Source organism: Nicotiana attenuata, unplaced genomic scaffold (genome assembly GCF_001879085.1).
Source record: "Nicotiana attenuata strain UT unplaced genomic scaffold, NIATTr2, whole genome shotgun sequence".
NCBI classification, from domain to species: domain Eukaryota; kingdom Viridiplantae; phylum Streptophyta; class Magnoliopsida; order Solanales; family Solanaceae; genus Nicotiana; species Nicotiana attenuata.
This window is the reverse complement of record NW_017670889.1, coordinates 150,691-172,308: the sequence shown is the minus strand read 5'-3', so window position 1 is coordinate 172,308 and position 21,618 is coordinate 150,691. Positions and strand designations below refer to the sequence as shown.

The 21,618-nt window shown below is 35.6% G+C and overlaps 2 protein-coding genes and 1 long non-coding RNA gene across 3 annotated transcripts; 2 read left to right on the top strand and 1 right to left on the bottom strand.

Annotated features, from left to right (window-relative positions):
* Window positions 1-3,072: 3,072 nt before the first annotated feature.
* Window positions 3,073-7,878, bottom strand: LOC109244244. The gene is made up of 5 exons (XM_019411300.1): window positions 7,506-7,878; window positions 7,278-7,389; window positions 4,857-4,930; window positions 4,210-4,737; window positions 3,073-3,402 (listed from the first exon to the last, which is right to left on the bottom strand). Exons 1-5 carry the CDS (start codon window positions 7,707-7,709, stop codon window positions 3,295-3,297), a joined length of 1,026 nt encoding a protein of 341 aa, XP_019266845.1. The 5' UTR covers window positions 7,710-7,878; the 3' UTR covers window positions 3,073-3,294.
* A 4,804-nt stretch (window positions 7,879-12,682) lies between these two features.
* Window positions 12,683-17,571, top strand: LOC109244243 (probable alkaline/neutral invertase D). Its single transcript, XM_019411299.1, has 5 exons — window positions 12,683-12,788; window positions 13,366-13,841; window positions 14,897-15,328; window positions 16,132-16,690; window positions 17,077-17,571. The coding sequence occupies exons 2-5, from the start codon at window positions 13,416-13,418 to the stop codon at window positions 17,370-17,372; spliced, it is 1,713 nt and encodes a 570-aa protein (XP_019266844.1). The 5' UTR covers window positions 12,683-12,788; window positions 13,366-13,415; the 3' UTR covers window positions 17,373-17,571.
* Window positions 17,572-20,199: 2,628 nt separating this feature from the next.
* LOC109244237 lies at window positions 20,200-21,396 on the top strand. Its single transcript, XR_002070681.1, has 2 exons — window positions 20,200-20,448; window positions 21,031-21,396. It is a non-coding gene; the product is annotated as an uncharacterized LOC109244237 (long non-coding RNA).
* The last annotated feature ends 222 nt before the right edge of the window (window positions 21,397-21,618 follow it).

Sequence of the window (21,618 nt, the reverse complement as noted above, 5' to 3'; positions counted from 1 at the left end):
CAAAGAGAAATCTACCAAAAGAGACACAAACATTTAACGTGGTTCGGTCAACTGACCTACGTCCACAACGGAGATGAGCAATCCACTATAATAAAAGAGAGTACAAAATATCGAGAGAACAACCTTACGAAGAGGCAAACACAAGTGACACACTAACACTTGTCCCGTAAAGTTCTCCCCCTAAACAAGACTCTCAAGCCCCCTATGGCTACATTGTGGATGCTACTGAATGAGAAAGAAGGATCCTCAATTTATAGAAATCTAAACCTTTTCCTACAAGAAAAAAGGACTAGCCAAATATTGGAGATTTATAATTTCCTTTTACAAAAAAGGAAAACCCAGTTAAGGTAATTATATTGCCCTTTTCCTTCAAGAGATAGGAAAACCAAATATGGTAAGAAAATTATGGCAAACACCTAACAATTCTCCCCCTTGGCCTGAATTTTCTGACAAAATAAACTTGATCCACCTTCTTCACATAGCCTTCAACAGATCGCATCTCCAGATCTCCGCCACAAAGTTTGTCTCAACGTGCGTAATACTCCGGTCAAATTTCTCAGAAAATAAATCACGATTATCGTCAAATATGTTGCAGCTAGAACTGAACCCGCCAAGATGAACCTGTCTTGAACTCCAGTTGGGCTATATTTGCAACTTTGCCTGCTCGCCATTTGTGAGGACGTTTACTTAAACAAAATACACTTCAGCTTTTGGCCATAGACTAATCTAAGGCGAGTTGCGCAAGTTCAACTGGATATGTGAATTATACTTATATTTAAAACAACAACAATAACAATCCAGTAGGATCTCACAAGTGAAGTCTGAGGGGATAATGTGTACGCAGACCTTAACCCTATTTTGGAGGATAGAAAGGTTGTTTTCGAAAGACCCTCAGCTCGAGAGCAAGAATAGGAACAAGTAAATAACAACAACAAGGCCAGAATAATGATATCAACAATGTAAGGACCGGAGAAAAAATAAATGGAAGAAAGCAATAGCCACAAGCAGTAACACGACAGGGTACTCGAAGCGGAAGATAGTACTAAAACAACCCTAATACTAGCATTCTAAGAATCAAAGACAAGGTACTAGTCAGCTAGCCCTAATAAAAAACATATCAGAAAAACACATGACGACCTATTACCCTTCTACCTTAATCTTCGACCTCCATACCCTCATGTCAAAGGCCATGTTCTCGATAAGCTGAAATCGCGCCATGTCATGCCTGATCATAAATATATACTTATATATATATATTTTTTTAAAAAGAACATAAGTTCAAATCTTAAACCCTAAATTACATTTAAATCTTAAATTCTTCTCTACGCTTTAATAACTAATTAACCAAAAAGGCCGGTTGAATTGTAGCCTCTTCTGCTGTGTTTACACGCTTTCACTTTCCTAATGAAGTTTTATAGCCTCATCTGCAGAATTAAGATAGTGATTAATCAGAATATAACTTTTGACTTAATCGGTAAGAAATACCTCTTCAAGTGGAAATGAGACACCAATCATACTTTAACTTTACACAATGATCAGATCCAACACTTTTGAACGAAAACATGAACGGACTCGATGAAAAAAGAATATATCCTTTGCTTTTTTGTTTTTCGCCCATTTGCTTACTGTCATCTTCGAATCAATCCCCTCTCTCAAAAATGTTTGAATCCAAAAGAAAGGACGGTTTTCAATTGGAATCTAAAAAGCTAGACTTTATACCATAACTTATGATCAGCGTTGGAAGCCGAATCTTCACCAAGAGGATTCAAAAACAAAAAGTAAACACGTGAAGAAGCCAAGAGAATTTAACATTTAAAAATGTTTAACCTTATATAAACGGTATAAATTTCAGGCGAAAGAGGTTCAGCTTAACCCCCTTCCGTATGCCTAGCTCTGCCCCTGCTTATGACCACACGTCGAATCTATAATTTAAATTTGATAGGTTTCTATTTTTAAGGTTTTCAGTACTGAATCATCCTATATTTAAAAATACGGGCTCAGAAATGTAATAGTTGACGAAAATTTATGTGATTTTTTACGTATATATTTATGTTTTGCCCCAAAAAATACTGATTTCAATTGAACCGTTTAAAATAAAGCTCCATTGCCTCTAACCACAACTTAGACAACACCTTTCTTTCTCTATATATAACCACATATTCCTCTTTGCTCCATATAGTCTTCAAGAAAAACCAAGGAAACCAACCTAGAGAGAATTCTGATTTCATCAGAAAAGAATTATATTTTGAGATCATGGGTTGGTTCATAGGAGAAAGGAGAGGGGTAAGTTGGAGAGATCAAACTCTAGAGTCAATATCAGCACCTCCTTTACCCTTAATAGTTTTATTTGGGCTAGTGATTTTCTTGATTTCTATGAATACTTATTCAGAGTATAAGGCAACAATAGAAAGATCCAAAGCAAGTTTGAAGTTGTTGTCTATCTTATTGCCTTTTCTTGTCATTTTTTTGGTGTATATCTTGCTTAATAGTAACAGATGGTTTTATCCAGTTGGATTTTCAAGGCCAGTTATATACCATTTGTCTAATCAAGAAGGAAGCTCTCCTTGGGGTTTGGCTCTGCTATTGGTGCTGCTTTTGGTCATGGTTCATTATCAAGATTCATTTCAATCTACTTGGTTTCGTATACTTTGAAGAAATGTTACCCTGGATGACAGGCAGGGCGCGCTGCTAGTTTTCGGATACGAGGTATCCATCCTACGATCAGGCGAGGCAGAAATTATTTAGTTTGTTATATTACTATATAGTACCTTTTACATCTCTTCACAAACTCCTTTGGCAAAAGTTGTAACTTGTACACGATTAGGATTAATATGATTAGGTGCCTTAGTGTATTAACCTACCATGATTTGGAGTTGAACTGTTTCTCATTTGTTTAGATGTCTTATATATAATACTTTCTCTTATTTGTAGCAGATATCGATTATTTCAATAGGTACATGTTCTCTCATATATTTTTTCTTGTTGGAGGGAGGGGAAGGGGGGGGGGGGGGGGGGATGTTTGAGGAGAGAGTGGATGTCAAAATTGTGCAACAAGAAAAGAAAACGAGAGTATGCACAAATCTAATAACTCATCATCATTCACTGATTAGTAAAGTCACCAATTTCAACAAAAATCTTGCAACTGAAACTACGTGCCTCTGAACTAATTCGTTACATCAACAAGTAACGTAGTATAAAATTACTATTACATAGCTTTGAAAGAAGAAAAAGGGGAATATACACCAAGAATCTACTCGTCTAATATAGTTACAGCTTGAAGTTCGGTTGACGAGGTCATATCACAAGAGGAGATGAAGCTTTTAATTTAGGTACCTTAAATGAGGATGTGAATAGTTTTGGAGCACCTGAGATACTATCACCAGCTTTTCGTTTTGTACTTCTCTGTCCCAACAAAAACCAACTATCTATCAGCTTACATAAGACATGTTTCTCTAACATACTAGCATGCTCTTGGAATGAGAGATGCAACAATAGTTATATATAATCCTTTACTGAATCTAAATAATAAAGAATCTGGTATTGATGTCACCGCTGTATTTATACATTTGAATTCAAAATCTAGGTTAACATATGCACATGCATTCGTCAAAATATCATGAATATCTTCTATCAATGGAGACCCTAGCCCCACAATTAAGAAAATACAGAGTCCACAGTAATGTCCAAGTTACTACTGTCGTACTAGCTTGTTATCCACACAATAGAGAAATCGTCAAAACAAGTCATAACCAATAGGTTGATCCTTGTTGCTTCTCGAATCAGAAAAGTGGTTTACGTCAGGCACAGAGAACATGCTAGCAAAAGGGCCATATCAAGTTATTTTTATCAAGGTAAATTCTGCAAAAAATCAAGTTAAGAAAAGAGGTCCGGGATGTCAAAAGGTTAAGTCACAAGGGAATGCTAATACATTCAATGACATCTCAGTTATTTCTTTTCTTTTTTCCTTTACAAAGTGAGAAGATTTCCTTTTACCACATTAGATCCACATAACAAAAAAAGTCTATCTGCATTACAAGAATAACCTATTCGACAATATCAGAAAAAGGGAGCAGTTTCTTGAATCCAAGAGAATGACAAACAAACTTCATATGCAAGATACGCCTCAAAGAAGAACAGCATTAACATCAACAAATTATGTAACACAGGACTTCTGCAAAATAGTTTCTTCTAAAATTAAGACGAGATTACCTTTTCAAGAGCTTGTGAAGATTGCGGTTCTTCCTTCAAAGTTACAGTCTTCCAATCCGTTCTGCGCTTCGGAGGTCCTGATGTGGATGTGGATCGAACCAACACAGGAGTGACGGAGGCACTTCCGGACTTCTTTAGCAACTCTAGTTCTCTGGAACATTTGAATAGCTCTTCACTCTTTTTGACAAGGTCAGATTCCAGTTTGGCAACTTCAGTTCTTAACGTAGCAATTATATTATCCTTATCAGTGTTGGATGATTGTAGTTCCTTAATGTTCCTCACAAAAGCATGTATTTTCTCATTTCCAAGCTCAATTTCAGTACATTTGCTCCTCAATTGCTCATTCATGTCATGCTCCAGTTTGTTATATTGGTTCCAAATGAAATCCTTCTCTGCCAAGAGGGCAGAGATCTCAGAATTTTTCTCTGAAGTGAGCCTCTCATTTTCAGTTCTCAGCCTTCTCACCTCATCTTCCCATGCCTTGTTTCTTGTCTCTGCTTTTTCATTAGTAGCAGTCCTTGGTACATCCTGTGAATCAAAATGAATGTCCATATGACTTATCTTCCAGATTTGTCAATGATAACTACAAATTTACAATGAAATCAGAAACAAATTTCGTATAAGAAAAAGCAATCGAAACAACATACATTTGGCTCTGAGCATTTATGAGAGTGGTAGTCAAGCAGGTCTCTGAAGTCCGCCAGTAGACTATCTGCACCTTCTGTATTTTTTAGGTGAAAAGTGAGTAAGTTCCAAATTGAATACTCGGATGGCTAAAACTTAAAAGATCATGTCTACTCTGTAACAGTTAAGGTTACACATACCTGGGGGTGGGGCGAGTTTTTTCAAGAATAAAACCATCTAAAACAGCCAATATTCCCAAAAATTTAGTAATCCTTTTTCTAGTTTGGTTTTGGTTTCATTGAGCTTGTAAAAACCCATTAAAACAGAAATCTTCGTAAGGGTTATTGGAAATGAAACCGGAACTAAACTGAGAGCCCTATATATAAAGAAGTGTGTGTTATGTATCAGATATGTGGTTGCATGATTATTACTCTTTTATACTATCTGCAGTTCCCTAGCTCGCAGGACCTCCATTCTTGATAATTTGAATGATCCACTTTGACAAGCTTAGATTTTCACAAAAATAAAGTTAAGTATGCCATGAGATGAAATGCAAAGAGAAACTTTTAGAACAAGAGTTGAAATTTGTTACAAGTGTTGCAGATAGCACATCAGACTAGCATAGCAGAAAGAACTAGTCTTATTTTAGTTTGGAAACCAGCGAGATCAGAGTCAGTCAGAGAAAGTGAGACAAAAGAAGTAACACGCTATCCAGCTTCCGGATAGAAAGTTCAACCACTCATGTTAGTCCCTCGCTCAGAGGTCTCTTTCCTTTCTTATTTTTCTCCTTTCTTACCTCCCTCCCTCACGTGATAGGGAAAAAAGCATGAGCGAAGACCATAAAAGACACTCTCTAGCCTTCTCTCTCTTTTGGGTTAAAGACTTCAACTCTTTAAGTAGTGATTTGTGGTTAGGGAGGCTACTCTCACACTCATTCCAACCTACAAAAGAGGGGATTTTCAGCTTTGTAGTAGGTACCCCCCATGTGTGAAGACTGAAGAGGCACTCTGAAGATGCTGGCCACCTCTTTTTGCATTGTAAAGTTACTAGTCATCTGTGGAGCATGTTTCTCGCAATCCTTGACATGACCATGCCAAAATCCACTAAGGAGCTACTACAATGTTGGAACAAAGAAGAGCTGTGAAGAAATCACAAAAGACCTGGAATACCATCCCCTCAAGCCATTTGGTTGGACTGATTGGCTTGAAAGAAATTGACAGAATTCTTGAAGGCCATAAAAGAAATTTACATAGCCTTAAACAAAGATGTATGTTTTTGCTAGCTTTTTGGTGCAACCTGGTTATTGTACAGGGTACTGATGCAATTTTAGATACAATAGGGGATCTGCACAATCCATAGTTATGTCTTGTCGCACTGGCTTAGTGCAAGCATTTATCAACTCTTTGGTTACTTGTAAACAGAAGCCCTCACACAGTGTCCTGGGAGCCTAACAAGAAATTGAAAGATACATGCCAGTTGCTACTATCCATTCCGTTACAATTTATATGACCCGTATTCTGTTTTGAGATGTTCCAAAATGATAAACACCGTTCCCTTGATAATATCATTTCATACAGCTTTCACAACTTTGAATAGTTGAAATTCTTTAATTATTTAAATATTAATATTTTCTCTATCAAAATAAGTGTTTAACCATTACTTTAACATTCTTTTATACTATCACTACTATAATAATATACAAGTCAAATTAACATGTTCAATCAACAACCTTTATTTCAAACAACAGGTCAAATGATAAGAACCAACATTGAATAAGAAAAAGAAATTGCATGTTTAAAGCTCCACTATCAGATTGATTACTTACACAGCACCATCGTTTAGGTAATGACACTGTAATTTGTGGTTCACACCAAGCACAACCATAGCCACGAAATTGAGCTCTTAAAAGTAATGGAAGGCAGTAACCAAGAAATTGCATCAACGTTATTAGATAAAATAAGGAAAGGGCAACATCACATGAAGTGAAAGTTGTCATCTCTGAATTCTGCATTGCAATAAAGAACTCTACTACTTTTCTTATTACCGAGAAAACCCCGAGAGAGCTAGTACCATACACCGCAAAATCGATGGATAATGGGTCCGCCCCTCTAGCCTTCTCCAGTTAAATACCGGGATGAAATAAATAACTATATTTCCTACCCTACGTTAAACTAAGCGCATCAGGAAATAAATGGTGGAGAAAAAAAAGAGATCCAAATTTGCAATAAAATTTTCTTATAACCGAGATATTCCCGAGAGCTAGTGGCACACAATGCAAAAATCGATGGATCCATATAGCCTTCTCCACTTAAATACCAGGCTGCAATAAAGAATTATATTTCCCTACCCTATTTTAAACTGATCGCATCAGGAAATAAATGGTAAAGGAAAAAAAAAATCCAAAATTTGCAACAATTTTGTTTTGTTGCAGAAATGGAACTCACCAAACTTCTTTTTGTATATAACAGCATCCCGTTTCTTCGAAACAACAAGATGCTCTGCTTTCGCTACCTCAGCAATGTGCTCCATCTCTTGAACTATAAAATCCTGCTTCATCTGCAAACCCCAATTTTTTAACCCAACTTTACCCAAAAAAGCCCTAAATTCAAACCAATCAAAACCCTAAATTAAGTTTTAAAAAAAATGCAAAACCAAAGAAAATGAAAAGTGACCTGAAAAATTTGTTCTTGATAGCTATAATCATCATTTACCAATCGATCCTGCAGTAATTTTATATGATCTTCAAGAATTTTTTGGCCTGTGGCGAGATATTCAAGCTGCGTCTCCTGTGATTTTATCACTGTAACTAAAAAGTTGTAGACATTGTGCCAAGTCTTTCTTTCGGAACTACTTATTTTGCCTTCAGGCTTTGCCATTGAGAGAAAGATGGAGATTGAAAAGGAGAAAATGATTTCTTAGGTTTTTTTGAGTTAGAGAGAGAGAGAGCAGTGGGAATGTAGGACCGTTCGAATTTGAAAATTTGCTCAACGGTAAAGTCGCCAGATTGAAAAGATAGGAGCGTAAGGCTTGGATTTGGGCCACTGCTTCGTTTTGGGCCCTTATAAGATTATCTCTACACAAGTGGCCAGCCGGATTCATTATTTAGTTTTCTTAGCTGGTATTAGGAGTGGCAAGGGGCGGGTCAGGTTGGATGATTCGGGTCGAAAACGATAATGAAAAAAATAGATCAATTATCCGATCCGACCTATATTTAATACGGATAAAAAATCGGGTTAACCGGCGGATAATATGGGTTACCTATATTATCCATGACTTCTGTATATGATCACTTTTGGGAGAATTCTTAGTCTCATTAACTTGAGGAACCCTCAATTTGAGGCTTTACAAATGTAAACTTTAGACTCATTGGTTATCCATTTTCTAAATGAATATTGTTCTTATCCATATTTGACCCGTTTTTAAAAAGTTCATTATCCAACCCATTTTTAGTGGATAATATGGATGGTTAAGTGTTTTCTTTGAACCATTTTGCCACCCCTAGCTGGTATATATTGATTATACATTAATTATATATGATTATACATATATTTAATATGAATTATATATATATTTTATATTTAATGGCTAATTTTAAGTGATTGGTAATTGGCTATTTAGGTTAATTCTTCTTTATAGCAATTAAAGGGGTGTTTGTACAAATAGCCTTTTCTCAAGCAAATTTTAAGTTTTGATAGCGTAAAACGCTAATTTATCTTTAAAAATTATTATTTAATTTTTCTTAAAGGAAAAATTTAGCCGATTAAGTTAACAATGACAATATATAAAGAGTATCTTCAAAAAATGTCATACGGTGTGAGAATCCATAGTTTGCTTATAAGGTATAACAACCTTCCCCATTAAGAAAATATAGCTGCTGATGAAGGGTGGTTTTCCTAAAGTGCAGTAGAGTAAAATAGTCTACAATAATCTTGGATCTCCAAAATAGTTATTCATTTTGAAGCCGGCAGCTCTTGATAGATTGCCCGCAAAGAATATATGGGAAAAATTCAAAAATAGCCAGATTTACAAGTGGTCGTTCAAAAATAGTCCAGTTTCAAAAGTAATTGAAATTTAGCCACTTTTCATGTAAAGATAAATCTGAGCGAAAACACTGTTCAAAACCCGAAAAATACGCCAGTATATTATGCTGGAGTTCCAGCATAAGTATACTTGAACTCCAGCATATTATACTAGAGTTCCAGGATAGGTATGCTGGAACTCCAGCATATGTAATATGATGGAGCTCCAACATAAGTACACTAGAACTCCAGCATAATATACTGGAGTTCCAGCAAGTATACCGGTCCAGTATAATATGCTGGAAGTTCATACACAAGTGCTCAAATCTCCAGTATATTATGCTGGAACTTTCCGTGTGTTGGAGTTCTAGCATAATATGCTGGAAGTTCATACACAGGTGCACCGAACTCCAGCATATTATGCTGGACCGGTCTCTGTTGCAGCAAAATAGTGATTATTTTTCATTGACTTGGTAAACGCTGGCAACTTTGAATGATCAGTCCGAAAACTGGCTAGACCGTGCTATTTTTACAGAATATATTGATGCATTGTAGGGTTGTTGATAATACGACTTACCCGGCATCTGCTTCTCAACTAGAAAGTATAACCGGCCTCTTTTTTTCAATGTAATGTATCTGCACATATGTGGAACAAGCTCTTGTAGTTAAAAAAAGTTAATAGAACAACTATGATATGGCCAGATGAGTTGAGATGGGCTGAAGCAAAATGTAAAAGAAAGAAGTTCAAAGTGTGGAGATCTTTAGGATGATGTTGATTGTATGTATTTATCACCTCCGAAAAAGCAAACTTATTAAAGAGCTTGAAAAACCTGAACTTTTATCATATATAGTATAGTATGTCTTGCTAGTAGCTTGGAAAGTGGATGTTAGTTGTGAGAAGTATATCTTGCAGTTGCCTTTCTGTAGGTTATTCTTTGTAACTGTACCTAATATCTTCGGTAATAAAATCTTGTACTTACATTTTAAAAAAAAACCTATTTGTCTTATTTTCTTTCATATGAATTTTTTTATTGTAGTTAATAAATTTGATATGTTTTTATTTAGAAGTTCTTTATTTAGCATCATAATTTTTTTTATGTATAATGTTCTTATAAGAATGACATGTTTAAGACTATAAAAGTTTTTGAGATATTTCTGATACATTATATATATGTCGAGGTAAATGTATTTTTTTCACAATTAATTCAACTGAACTTGATATTTTTTTATACGAATATAGATATATACAAAATTCAAATCTTAAAGTTGAACCGGTCAAGTTTAAGTTCAGTCATACTAGCATGTCGAGCAAAACAGAAGGAGTGATATCTTTACATGGTAATTAATTGATATATTTCCCACTATTAATAAGGGAGAAAGAGAGCTGTCTGCGGTTACAATTCTGGTCAAAAGGCTACTATAAAATGATTAAATTTCGATCGTCAAAACGATCACCGATCAGTCGAAAATCGAGCTTTTTTTACAGATTTCTTATTGAAAACGATCAATCGGAAAACACACTGCCCCAATCAATTTGCGACTGAACGGTCGAAAAGTTCCGACCGAAACAGTCGCTAATCTCGGAATTTTCAGGTAATAATTGCGACTGAATCGGTTGGAAATCAACCCCAAATTTGAGAAAAATTTAGCAGAATTCTGCTGCTTTTTCAACTGCACCACCTACCAAATAAAACATCCAATCAATCAAACACCTAATTCATCATCCACCAATCAAACACCTAATATCACAATAAACCAAACAAATCACCTAATATCACAATCAAATAATATTCAATTATTAAAATACTAACTCACATTCCTATTTTAAACATACTAACCAAATCATAATCATGTCTAAAACACAACATTCATATTCAAGTCTAAAACATAACATGATTGTTCAAGTATAAAGCATAAGTATTCCAAGACAAGTCTATATAGTACAACCACGTCATAACATACAATTCAAATAGCTATTCCTATTCAGGCTCAGTCTCCTCGTCACTATCAGATTCATCAAACATTCTATCAAACATTCCCAGCGGCATTTTCAAGCGTCTCACTATCGTTGGAGTTTAACCAATCCATGCTTCTCTAACTTCTCAGACAACTTGCTACAAACCTGTCATGATTGCAAAAATTCACTCTTTATGCTACTGAAGATAGATTTCAGACAATTCAATCTACGACAATAGGATGCAACAAAAGAAAGACCTACATAGAAGAGTCTAACAACCACTATAATAATGCTGATATATTGAACTTGTGGACTCGCCCTTAAAAGTACTCATACATATGATACTCTTAGAGGTATTTGATTTGCTTATAAAAAGGAAAAGACCTTTGAAGATAAATTATTTCTAAATATGAAAAATGACCATTCTTTTTGGCATAAACTAAAAAAGAAATAGGTTATAAAAATTGAAACGGAGAGAATAATATATACTAAAAGTTATACTAATCCACAAATTCTAGCACGGGCCTACAACCACTAGTATATACATGGTATATACCAACCTTTTCTGTTGGCATGAAACATAGAACATATAGAAAGATTACACCATTGCCATCCAATTGCCACCAAATTAACAGGTAGGATTAAGTCAGCTTTCACATCCATTTCAAGTTTTCAATGAAGGACTTTACCTTTCAACTCATTGACAAATAAAGAAAACCAATTTGATATTTTGTAGAGAAGCTTTGTTTATTTTTATTTTTCCCTTTGCGTGCCAGAGATCGAAAGAGGCAAGTTTCATGCAAATAGAAGTCAAAGAATGATCAAAATAAAATCTTATCGTTGAAAACAAGACAAGCAGAATGAAAAAGGGGGGGAAAGAAGTAGGTAACACAATAGAAAGCAAGGAAATAAGCACAATATGAAATAAAAAACAAAAAAAGTCAATGAGAAAGGATTCATCTTTTGTATAGTGAAATTTGTCGACAACTTTTACATTGTTAGTGTATTTTAACTTATTGTTATTGATTATTTATTTTATTTTTTCGATTATAACAACAACAATAACGTAAATCCAATAAGTGGTGTGTATGGGGAGGGTAGTAATATGTACGCAATCTCATCCCTATCTTGTAAAGATAGATAAATTATTTTTCACCGACTCAGATTTTTTTTTTTCAATTAGTAATCATAATTATTACGAACATACTGTAGTTATTTCTTACATAACCTAAATGTATAGAAATCAAAATCATAAATCATTTATTTAAAGGTAAAAAGGCTACTTTCATCCCTAAAAGAATGAAAGGGTCAAAAAAGCCATGATTAACACATCTAATTGTTGACTTGAATTAAACACTAATTTCTACAAATTTTAAATAAAGTCAACAAATACAAAAACTACATAAAGATTGTTTTAAATTACAAAATTCTATAATTAAATTTTCTTAATAAATATTTGACAAAATTACTGTTAATCATTTTTTTCAACTATCCAAACATTAGTAATTTCATCAATTTGAACTCAAAGTAGTACTAATTAAAGACACTTTGCCATAAAATGAAACTACTTATTAGGTCGCGAGGATCTGGGGATAATCGTTATCATTTATCAATACTTAAAATCGTAATAATCGTTCACAACAACTATTTCCTTAATTATCACAACTAATCCAATTTTGGACAAATTTCATTGTTTGGTCGGAGATTTCCTCAGAACTACAATCGGATATTCCCATAAAATCCTACGTGTCAGTTACCATCCTTTACCATAATCCCAACATTTTACCGGTATATCCAGTCAACTAGTCCTTTTGACCTTCATTTCCCGGTTTAATTTATTACACAGTTCTAACATATAAAATAGTCCTATTGTGACCCTCAAGAGTCATGTTCAACTCATTTGGTAGTTCATGGTTGTTGCCTTCTCGGAAACTGTAGTTTTTTAGATCTCACTGAAGTTCGCCGCCGACAACTTTGAGGTTGTTATTACCAGCTCTTAGAATCTTGTTTTGTTCAATCTATGTTCCTTATTTTCATTTTCTGTTTATTTCGATAATATTATAGTTTCTGCTAATTTAATTTGCATTAATTATATTTTTTTTTAGATTTTCAGTTAGGTGTTTGTGCCGGCCGGCTTGAGTATGTTGCTTGATTGACTTCATACTGATCAAAATATGAACAATAAAGAAAAAACATAAATAAATTGATAAAGGAAAAAAAGATCTAGCACTAATTTGGCTTGATTGTTTGATTAAGTGAATGATTAGTCATAATCACTCCAAGTATGTATTAATGAACTTGATTTAGTTTTGTTCAGCTTACTTAACTTCTCGGGAATATCGTTTATAGGCTATAGCAATAATTAGCAGAATGTTGATGCCTAGTTGATGTTTTCTGTGATCTGTTGCACATTTTTATTAGATTTATTTTAAGTATCAAAGACATTATTTGCACTTTACATAGCTAGTTGATTCTCTTTATACTTTCTGGTGAGATTATGAAGCTCCTGTTAAGTATTAGTACTAAAGCCTTGCTTATTTCATTGGTGATATGCAGATCTTTGGATTCAATTTCTTATTGTCTAGGACTTTTGAAAGTGTCGAAAGATGCCTAGCACAACGGATGTGTCTCAAAATGGAAATGCAAGACATGTCGAAGCTGCTCCATCCTTGTTTGAAATCGAGGAAGATTTGTCTAGGTTGCTGGAAAGACCAAGACACGTTAATATAGAAAGGAAGAGGTCTTTTGATGAAAGATCTTTCAGCGAAATGTCGATGACTCATTCACCGCCTCGCCAGCCATACAAAAACTCGGAGAACTCCTCTCGTGTTTTTGACAATATGGTTGGAGTGTATTCACCAGGAAGGTGGTCTGGCATACACACGCCTAGATCAACCTTCGGCTTTGAGCCGCACCCTATAATAGGTGAAGCTTGGGAAGCTTTGAGGCGTTCTATCGTTAACTTCCGCGATCAACCTGTGGGAACTATTGCCGCTGTAGATAATTCTGCTGAGGAACTTAACTATGATCAGGTACACTCCTTATCATTCTAGTCCTTAGGTTTATGCAAGTCTGTCTTTATGTTATTCTTGTAATTTAATATCTCATGAAGCAGGTTGGTTATGTGCTTCAATGGAACTTCTTTTGACAAATATCCTTCCAAAAGTAGTACCAGATATTTCTTTACGTAATAAACAGGAAATGTTGAATTGATATGTCCAAATGCCATAGTTATCAGTTATACATTGAATGGTTTATGGTTGTATGATAGCCGGGAGGGGGTTGGACTGCGAAAACCAGCTAGTTTAATGAATGTGAGCTGGTGTTGGCTGGCGACCAACATATGTAGAACTAGTGATTTATCATTTGGCCGAGAAAACACAAAGTGAAGTGGCTGCTAACTCTCACGTTATCATTGATGAAAAATATACGCCAATATCGACCAAACAATTACCTGCTCATCAATCCCAAACTAGTTTTGGCTATATAAATCCTCTATACCGATGTCGTTCAGCTCAGTCCATTTGTTTTTAAGGCATATTAAGGCTTCTCTAGATCTAATACTTATCCCTATGCAGACCTACAAGTCTTTAATCAGTATATAAGAACTCTTAGCAAACATCAGACCTATAGTGAGTGTAACAAGAACAACTAAGTCTCAAAACCAAGTACTCCTATTTCGTATCACTTATATGAATCCCTTGCTTCCAATGGCTCTGTTCTTATCTAAGTCGCATTGGTTGATCGAACACCTTATAAGACGACTTTCTTCCATGTTGTATTAGGTATACCTCATTCTCTTTTAGTAGCTTTGATCATCGTAGTATTGCACCTAAGCGCTTGTACATTTGGAGGTCTATGTAGAATGCGGTTAAACCACTGTAGTAAACTCTCTCTCATTTTATACTTTATATGTACTACTTGCACGCTGTGATCATTTCTTATCTTGTCTCTTTTTATAACCATACATCCACACATCCATCTTAACATCTTCATTTTCCTGATGGCCTTTATTGAGCAATATGAATGTATAGAAGTGTGATGCAGAAGTTGATCCTCTATAAGTAATGAACATTTGACTTGGCAGGTTTTTGTCAGAGATTTTGTCCCTAGCGCTTTGGCATTCTTGATGAATGGTGAACCTGAAATAGTAAAAAACTTTCTTTTGAAAACCTTGCGCCTCCAATCTCGGGAGAAGAAGATAGACCAGTTCAAGCTAGGTGCTGGAGTCATGCCTGCAAGTTTTAAAGTACTTCACGATCCTGTTAGGAACTATGAGACTATAACTGCAGATTTTGGCGAAAGTGCTATCGGTAGAGTTGCTCCTGTGGATTCAGGCTTCTGGTGGATTATACTACTTCGTGCATACACAAAGTCTACAGGGGATACTTCTTTGGCTGAGATGCCTGAATGCCAAAGGGGTATAAGGCTGATTCTTGAATTATGTCTTTCAGAAGGTTTTGATACATTCCCAACGCTGCTGTGTGCTGATGGATGCTCTATGATTGATCGCAGAATGGTCAGTCTGATGTACTCTCCTCTCCTTATCGTTTTTACCTAGATCTGACTTATGGGTCCTGTCTTATATTCTGTTTGTTATATATGATCCTTGCATTGTATGTCAAAGACATGCTGATATCTATCAAGTGTTACTTTTAGAATTGCATTATTTAACAAACGCCTGTATAGAATCTGTCAGACTTATTACATGCTTGATTTTCTATTTCTTATTGCATGATGACGGTGATTTTCTATTCTTCTTCTTTTTATCGTCCTTTTCTTTTCCCCTTCTCCCTTTTTCCCTTTCATCATTCGCTGCTGTGTCTGGCTGTTAGAAATATTATTGCTCGTCGTGAATGGCAAAGCCCCACTTTTGACTTGGGCTAATTTAGGCTTCGAACAGGAATTCAGCTGAGATAGTCACGCCCTTTGCTAGAATAGAAGCAAATGGAAGAGCAAAGGTGTATGTTTAGAAATAGGTTTAATGTGTTCTCTCCCTGCTAAAGGGCTTTATTAGTTTCATCATCTATGGAGGTAGTCATGCTTGTTTAATCTCTAAATTGTTTGCGCGCAATTGAAGCCAAACAAGGAGGTGTAACTGATTCCTTAAGTTGCCATTTGAATATCTGCTTCATCTTGTACTCCTTCCTCATATTTATCTTCTCCTCAGTTTAATGAAATTGACTATGATCATGAGTGGAAGTCTCCATATAGTTTTGTACACCATGAATTTTTCAATCATTGCAGTCCAATTTCCTTTTAAATACCCACTCGCTCGATAGACTCACAGGTTTTAAAAACTTTGTTTCATATTGTTACCAGGGTGTCTATGGTTATCCTATTGAAATACAAGCGCTTTTCTTTATGGCCTTAAGATGTGCCTTGCTTCTCCTTAAACCCGACGAAGAAGGCAGAGAGTGTTGTGATGCAATAATCAAACGCCTTCATGCTTTAAGCTTTCACATGAGAAGTTACTTTTGGCTGGACATAAAACAGCTGAATGATATATACCGTTACAAAACTGAAGAGTACTCTCACACTGCGGTAAACAAGTTTAATGTGATGCCAGATTCCCTCCCGGACTGGGTTTTTGATTTCATGCCAAGTCGTGGTGGTTACTTCATTGGAAATGTTAGTCCTGCTCACATGGACTTTCGTTGGTTTTGTTTGGGCAACTGTATTGCAATTTTGTCATCTTTGGCTACACCTGAGCAAGCTTCGGCCATAATGGATCTTGTTGAATCAAGATGGCAAGAGCTAGTAGGAGAAATGCCGCTAAAAATCTGTTATCCCGCTATGGAAGGTCATGAATGGAGGATTGTAACAGGATGCGATCCTAAAAACACTAGTTGGAGTTATCATAATGGTGGAACTTGGCCAGGTTAGATTTTCTTCCCAAGTATTCAACACCCAAAAGTACTTAAATCTATTTGACGTTACTTTCTTATTTCATCCGCATCATGATGCACAGAGATTGCATGTGTACTTGTTGGGTAGCAAATGATACACAACAATTTCCTACTCCTCCTATTCCATTTTATGTGAATCAAACTTTGCACTTTCTATTTTAGTGACATGATTTTGTAGTCACAAAAATGTCATGTCATGGCATAGTTAAACTTCCATGCCAAATTCCAAAGTGGTCCGAAGTGTTCTTAAACTTCCGCCAAACGCCTTTACATTCAATGAAACGGAGGGAGTACTATTCATATTCTCTGCTGTGATATTTACTTTTCTGTGTACTGATTTGTGTGGTTTCTTGTCTAGTTCTTCTGTGGCTCCTTACTGCAGCAGCTATCAAGACTGGTCGACCCCAAATAGCACGACGAGCCATTGAACTAGCTGAATCGCGCTTGCTAAAAGATAGCTGGCCGGAATATTATGATGGAAAGCTTGGTCGATTTATTGGGAAACAGGCTCGTAAGTTCCAGACATGGTCCATTGCCGGTTACTTGGTAGCTAGAATGATGTTGGAAGATCCATCTCATTTGGGTATGATAGCACTCGAAGAAGATAAACAGATGAAGCCTACCATGAAAAGATCTGCTTCTTGGACCTGTTAATATCCTTGTATACAATTTCTCTTCCAAATGACATGTTTTTTTTTGGAATTCTTAATCATTCTCTTTTAGTTTGTCTCAAAAATGTCAGAATTTTTGTTGAATTGACCGCGAGATTGTACACATTACTCTGTTTTTTTCCCCGGTTAATCTGGTTTTTGTCTAAGGATGTCCATTGAATGCCAATAGATGTTTGATGTTAGCTGATCTAAGGAGTTGTTAGGAAACCCCTTTTCCATATCTACCTAGTGTAATCTAAACACAATGAATTTCTAGTTTTATACGCTGATAATGTAAAGAATGTTTAAATAAGTGTAGACCATCAATTGTGCTCGAATTTGAGATACTGCACTCCAAATCGAAATCACGCATTGTTATACACAACGGATATATTCCTAAGGTCTCCATATATACTCGAACTCCTATATCGTTCCGAATTTCTATTGGTGGAAGTATATTTGATTTCGATGATTTTTGCGGAGGTATCGATCATTAGATGCTCTGCAATTGCAGAATTCAATTGACTATAATTTGAATCTTCACTGACTACAATTCCATCAACATCAAAGTCTTTGTGTCTCCCAACGCTGTCCCAGTGGCCATTTATGCATAATCGCTAATTATGATATTATGTCGCAAAATTCAACACAATTGTAGCTAATTGATTGCAATTTTTTTTTTCAAAACCTTCGTTTATTGAAAACCAGAGAAAACCAGAGAATAGAACTTGATTATCAGAGAAATCAGTGTAATAGCAGGAATCTACCAAACAATGGCTTGATTAAGGTGCGATGACTGGTTCGATAAAATTTCTGGAGAAATATACGCGATCCCAAATTCCTGCGTCTAAATAAGGAAGACTACCGCAGAAGGGATTCTAGTTTAAACAAATGCATATATTTTGTAGGTAAAAATTGTTTAGGTCCGGTAAAAACTAAACATGGACATTTTTGATAATAAAGTTTGAAAAACTGTATAGGAACGAAAAAATCCCTTATTTATATACGTTTTAAATGTTTGGGCAATGATGGAACACCTAACTTATCCGTTTAGACACCCTTAATCAAACCATACGTCAACGCATGGGTTTAACCAAAATGCACGATGCTATCTAAAATTTCTATGTATAGGAAAAGTTAACAGCAGGCAATAGATAATTAGGCTTTTTCTGCATTTGGTGGTGGAATCTATTATTCACAGCTAAGAAAAGCTGGCACAATAGTAAGACAATGACTGTAAGCGCAGCACATCAGAAGAGTTGTCTGTTGATTATGTATTTACAACAATAGCATCTTTTTTACTCATTGAAAACATCGACATATTGATGTATTAATCTTAGTTAGGGGTGGCAAAATGGTTAAAAGAAAACAGTTAACCAACCATATCAGTGGCGGATCCAGGATTTTATGTTCGTGGGTGCTTAATTTTTTTTTGATGTGTAGTAACTACTTAATTCTTTGGTTGGTCGGTGCTTTCTTTTCGTTTTATATTAGATGCCACAAATTTCTTATATAACTATACCTATGCTATGTAAAGTTTAATGGGTGCTGAAGCACCTAAGTTTAGTATGTAGCTCCGCCCCTCAACCATATTATCCACTAAAAAATGGGTTGGATAATGAACTTTTTAAAAACGGGTTAAATATGGATAAGAACCATATTATCCATTTAGAAAATGGATAACCAATAGATAACCAACGTGTCTAACTTTTACATTTGTAAAGCCTCAAATTGGGGGTTCCTCAAGGTAGGGTGACTAAGAATTCTCTTAAAATTGATCATATACAAGAAGTCATTACCCATATTATCCGCCTGTTAACCCGTTTTTTATCCGTATTAAATATGGGTCGGGTCGGATAATTGATCCGTTTTTTCATTACCCGTTTTCGACCCTAACCATATCCGCCCCGCCCATTTGCCACTCCTAATCTTAGCTGCTAGTTTCATAAATGAAGATGGATCATAGGGTGTTGTGTGATTTCAGGAGTAATTCCATCTAGGACTCGTGTACATACATGATGAAATTACATGACGTAAATGAACTTTATCAACTATAATAATATAATCTATTTATTTATCGTCACATTAAAGTAACTAAACTACGTGTGTTCAATTGCTCAATGATCGGAAGGTCAAATTTTCTAACGTCTGTGTTATGACACATCACTTGCTATATCAACGCTCTATCAGAAAAAAGGTATCTTATCTTCTATAGAATATCTATTTGCTTGGGCCAAAAAAGTGATTTGATCTATCACGACTATGGTCGTTCCGTGCATAGGATTACATAGGTCCTTTACGGGTCGTTTGGTATAATGGTGGGATATCTCAAGATATCACATTGGTTGGGATATCCCATGGGATTATATTCGTTATCCCACCTTTTATATGAGGTAGCTAATCACATCATTTTAGTATAAAAGTTATTCTGGATGTGATAAAGTTACTCCCAAACTTTATCCCCTAATGATTATTATTCTTATCTCATGTACCAAACGACCAGCCGCAGAGGCGAATTCAAGATTTGAAGTTTATGGGTTCTTACCGATCTCGAGTTATATATACAATAATAAGTAGGTTTACAGTTAAAATTAAAATTTATAGATATTTAGTCCACTTTTTAATATAAATACAGAGTTTGGACAAAAGCTATTGGATTCACGAGAACTCATAAGCTCAAGGCTAAAACCACCCCTGGACCAGGCTAAGATTAGTTTTACTTTACACCCCCTGCCCCCATCAGCGCCTTCATGCCCAAAAGAAAAAAGAAATAAAGAAAGAAGGAAAGAAAATTAAACAAAAAGAAAAAATGATAAACATTTTCTGCGTTTTGAAATGGATATATATAAGTACTTCTTGCTCCTATATATCATTCTGTCATAGAAGTACTCAAAAGAAAGAGTGATCAATCTGAATAATTTTACAATAGCATGGGCATCTCCAAGTCCAAAGCTCTTATTGCCTCACTAATCTTTCTTCTTTTTCTCTTATCTGCTGCAGAAAATCATGAGCTTATAGCAGCAGTAATAATATTGATGCAATATCAAAAGCACTCAAAGCTCGTCCTAATTATACAATAAGTCTGCACTCCTTCCTTCTCTCTCATCCCATTCTTTTAATTTTATCGTTTGCTCGCTATATACTCCTTTCTTGAATCAGGGTTTATCAGAAAAAGCCTCTCTACCTTCAAGGTAGGTGAAATGTCTGGTTATACACTACCGTCCCCAATCCTTACTGGTGGGATCATACTGAATTTGTTGTTGATGTTGTTATTTTCTGTCTATGCTGCTCCGACTTTTCAAAAATGTTGTTGCATCCATGTCGGATCCTCAAAGCACCACTTTTAGAGGATTTAGTACGCACCCGATGACATTTTTAAAGAGTCCGAACAACATATATAGTTAATTTCCCAATATTAAAGCTAAGTTAATACGTAGTAGCTCAGGGGCGGAGCTAGCATACATGTTACGGGTTCGACCGAACCCAGTAACTTTGGTCCAAACCTTGTATTTGTCTTTAAAAAATTATTGAATATGTACAAATTCTTAATTTAGAACCCAATAACTTAAAAGAACTAGAGTATCGAACCCGGTAACTTCAAATCCTAGCTCCGCCTGTGTAGTAGCTAGTACTAATATTTATGATGATTGTTTGTTGAACAGATTGTGGAAACGAATGTACGAGGAGGTGCAAGTTAGCATCTAGACAGAAAATCTGCAAGAGAGCATGTGGGACATGTCGTGCCCGTTGCAACTGCGTGCCGCCAGGAACTTCTGGAAATGAGAATGCCTGTCCATGCTATTCTACTATGACTACTCATGGCAAAAGACGCAAGTGCCCTTAATTAGTACTTGACTCGTACGTGCTTTCAAACTGTATGCACGTGCGCCCACTACTTATATTCTAGATATGCTTCTGTGTGCGTTATTAAGAAATAAGAAAGAGTATGAGTTTAAAGGGATTGTATGATCAAGTGAAGAGCTGCTGCTGCTGCATAATTTCAAATTAAATATGGATCCCTTGGTTAATTTGGTTTGTACTTGTAGTAGTTTAAAAAATAGAGAAGTTTGAATAAATTTTAATCATACGAGACAAGGCGGAATGGGCAAATGGTATAGATTCACAACCTTTTATACGAACTCCACACTATATATGCCAACTCTATAATGTAGATATTGCTTACATTGCTTTAGCTTGAAAAATAGCATGAATAAATACTGAGTTTTCATCATTGATTCTGTGAAAACCAA

Coding starts and splice junctions, on each gene's coding strand:
- LOC109244244 (XM_019411300.1), bottom strand. CDS start 7,709: ATGGCAAAGCCTGAAGGCAAAATAAGTAGTTCCGAAAGAAAGACTTGG. Junction 4,738..4,856: donor ATAAATGCTCAGAGCCAAAT/GTATGTTGTTTC, acceptor TTTGATTCACAG/GATGTACCAAGGACTGCTAC. Junction 3,403..4,209: donor CTTCACAAGCTCTTGAAAAG/GTAATCTCGTCT, acceptor TTGTTGGGACAG/AGAAGTACAAAACGAAAAGC.
- LOC109244243 (XM_019411299.1), top strand. CDS start 13,416: ATGCCTAGCACAACGGATGTGTCTCAAAATGGAAATGCAAGACATGTC. Junction 13,842..14,896: donor AGGAACTTAACTATGATCAG/GTACACTCCTTA, acceptor TTGACTTGGCAG/GTTTTTGTCAGAGATTTTGT. Junction 15,329..16,131: donor CTATGATTGATCGCAGAATG/GTCAGTCTGATG, acceptor TATTGTTACCAG/GGTGTCTATGGTTATCCTAT.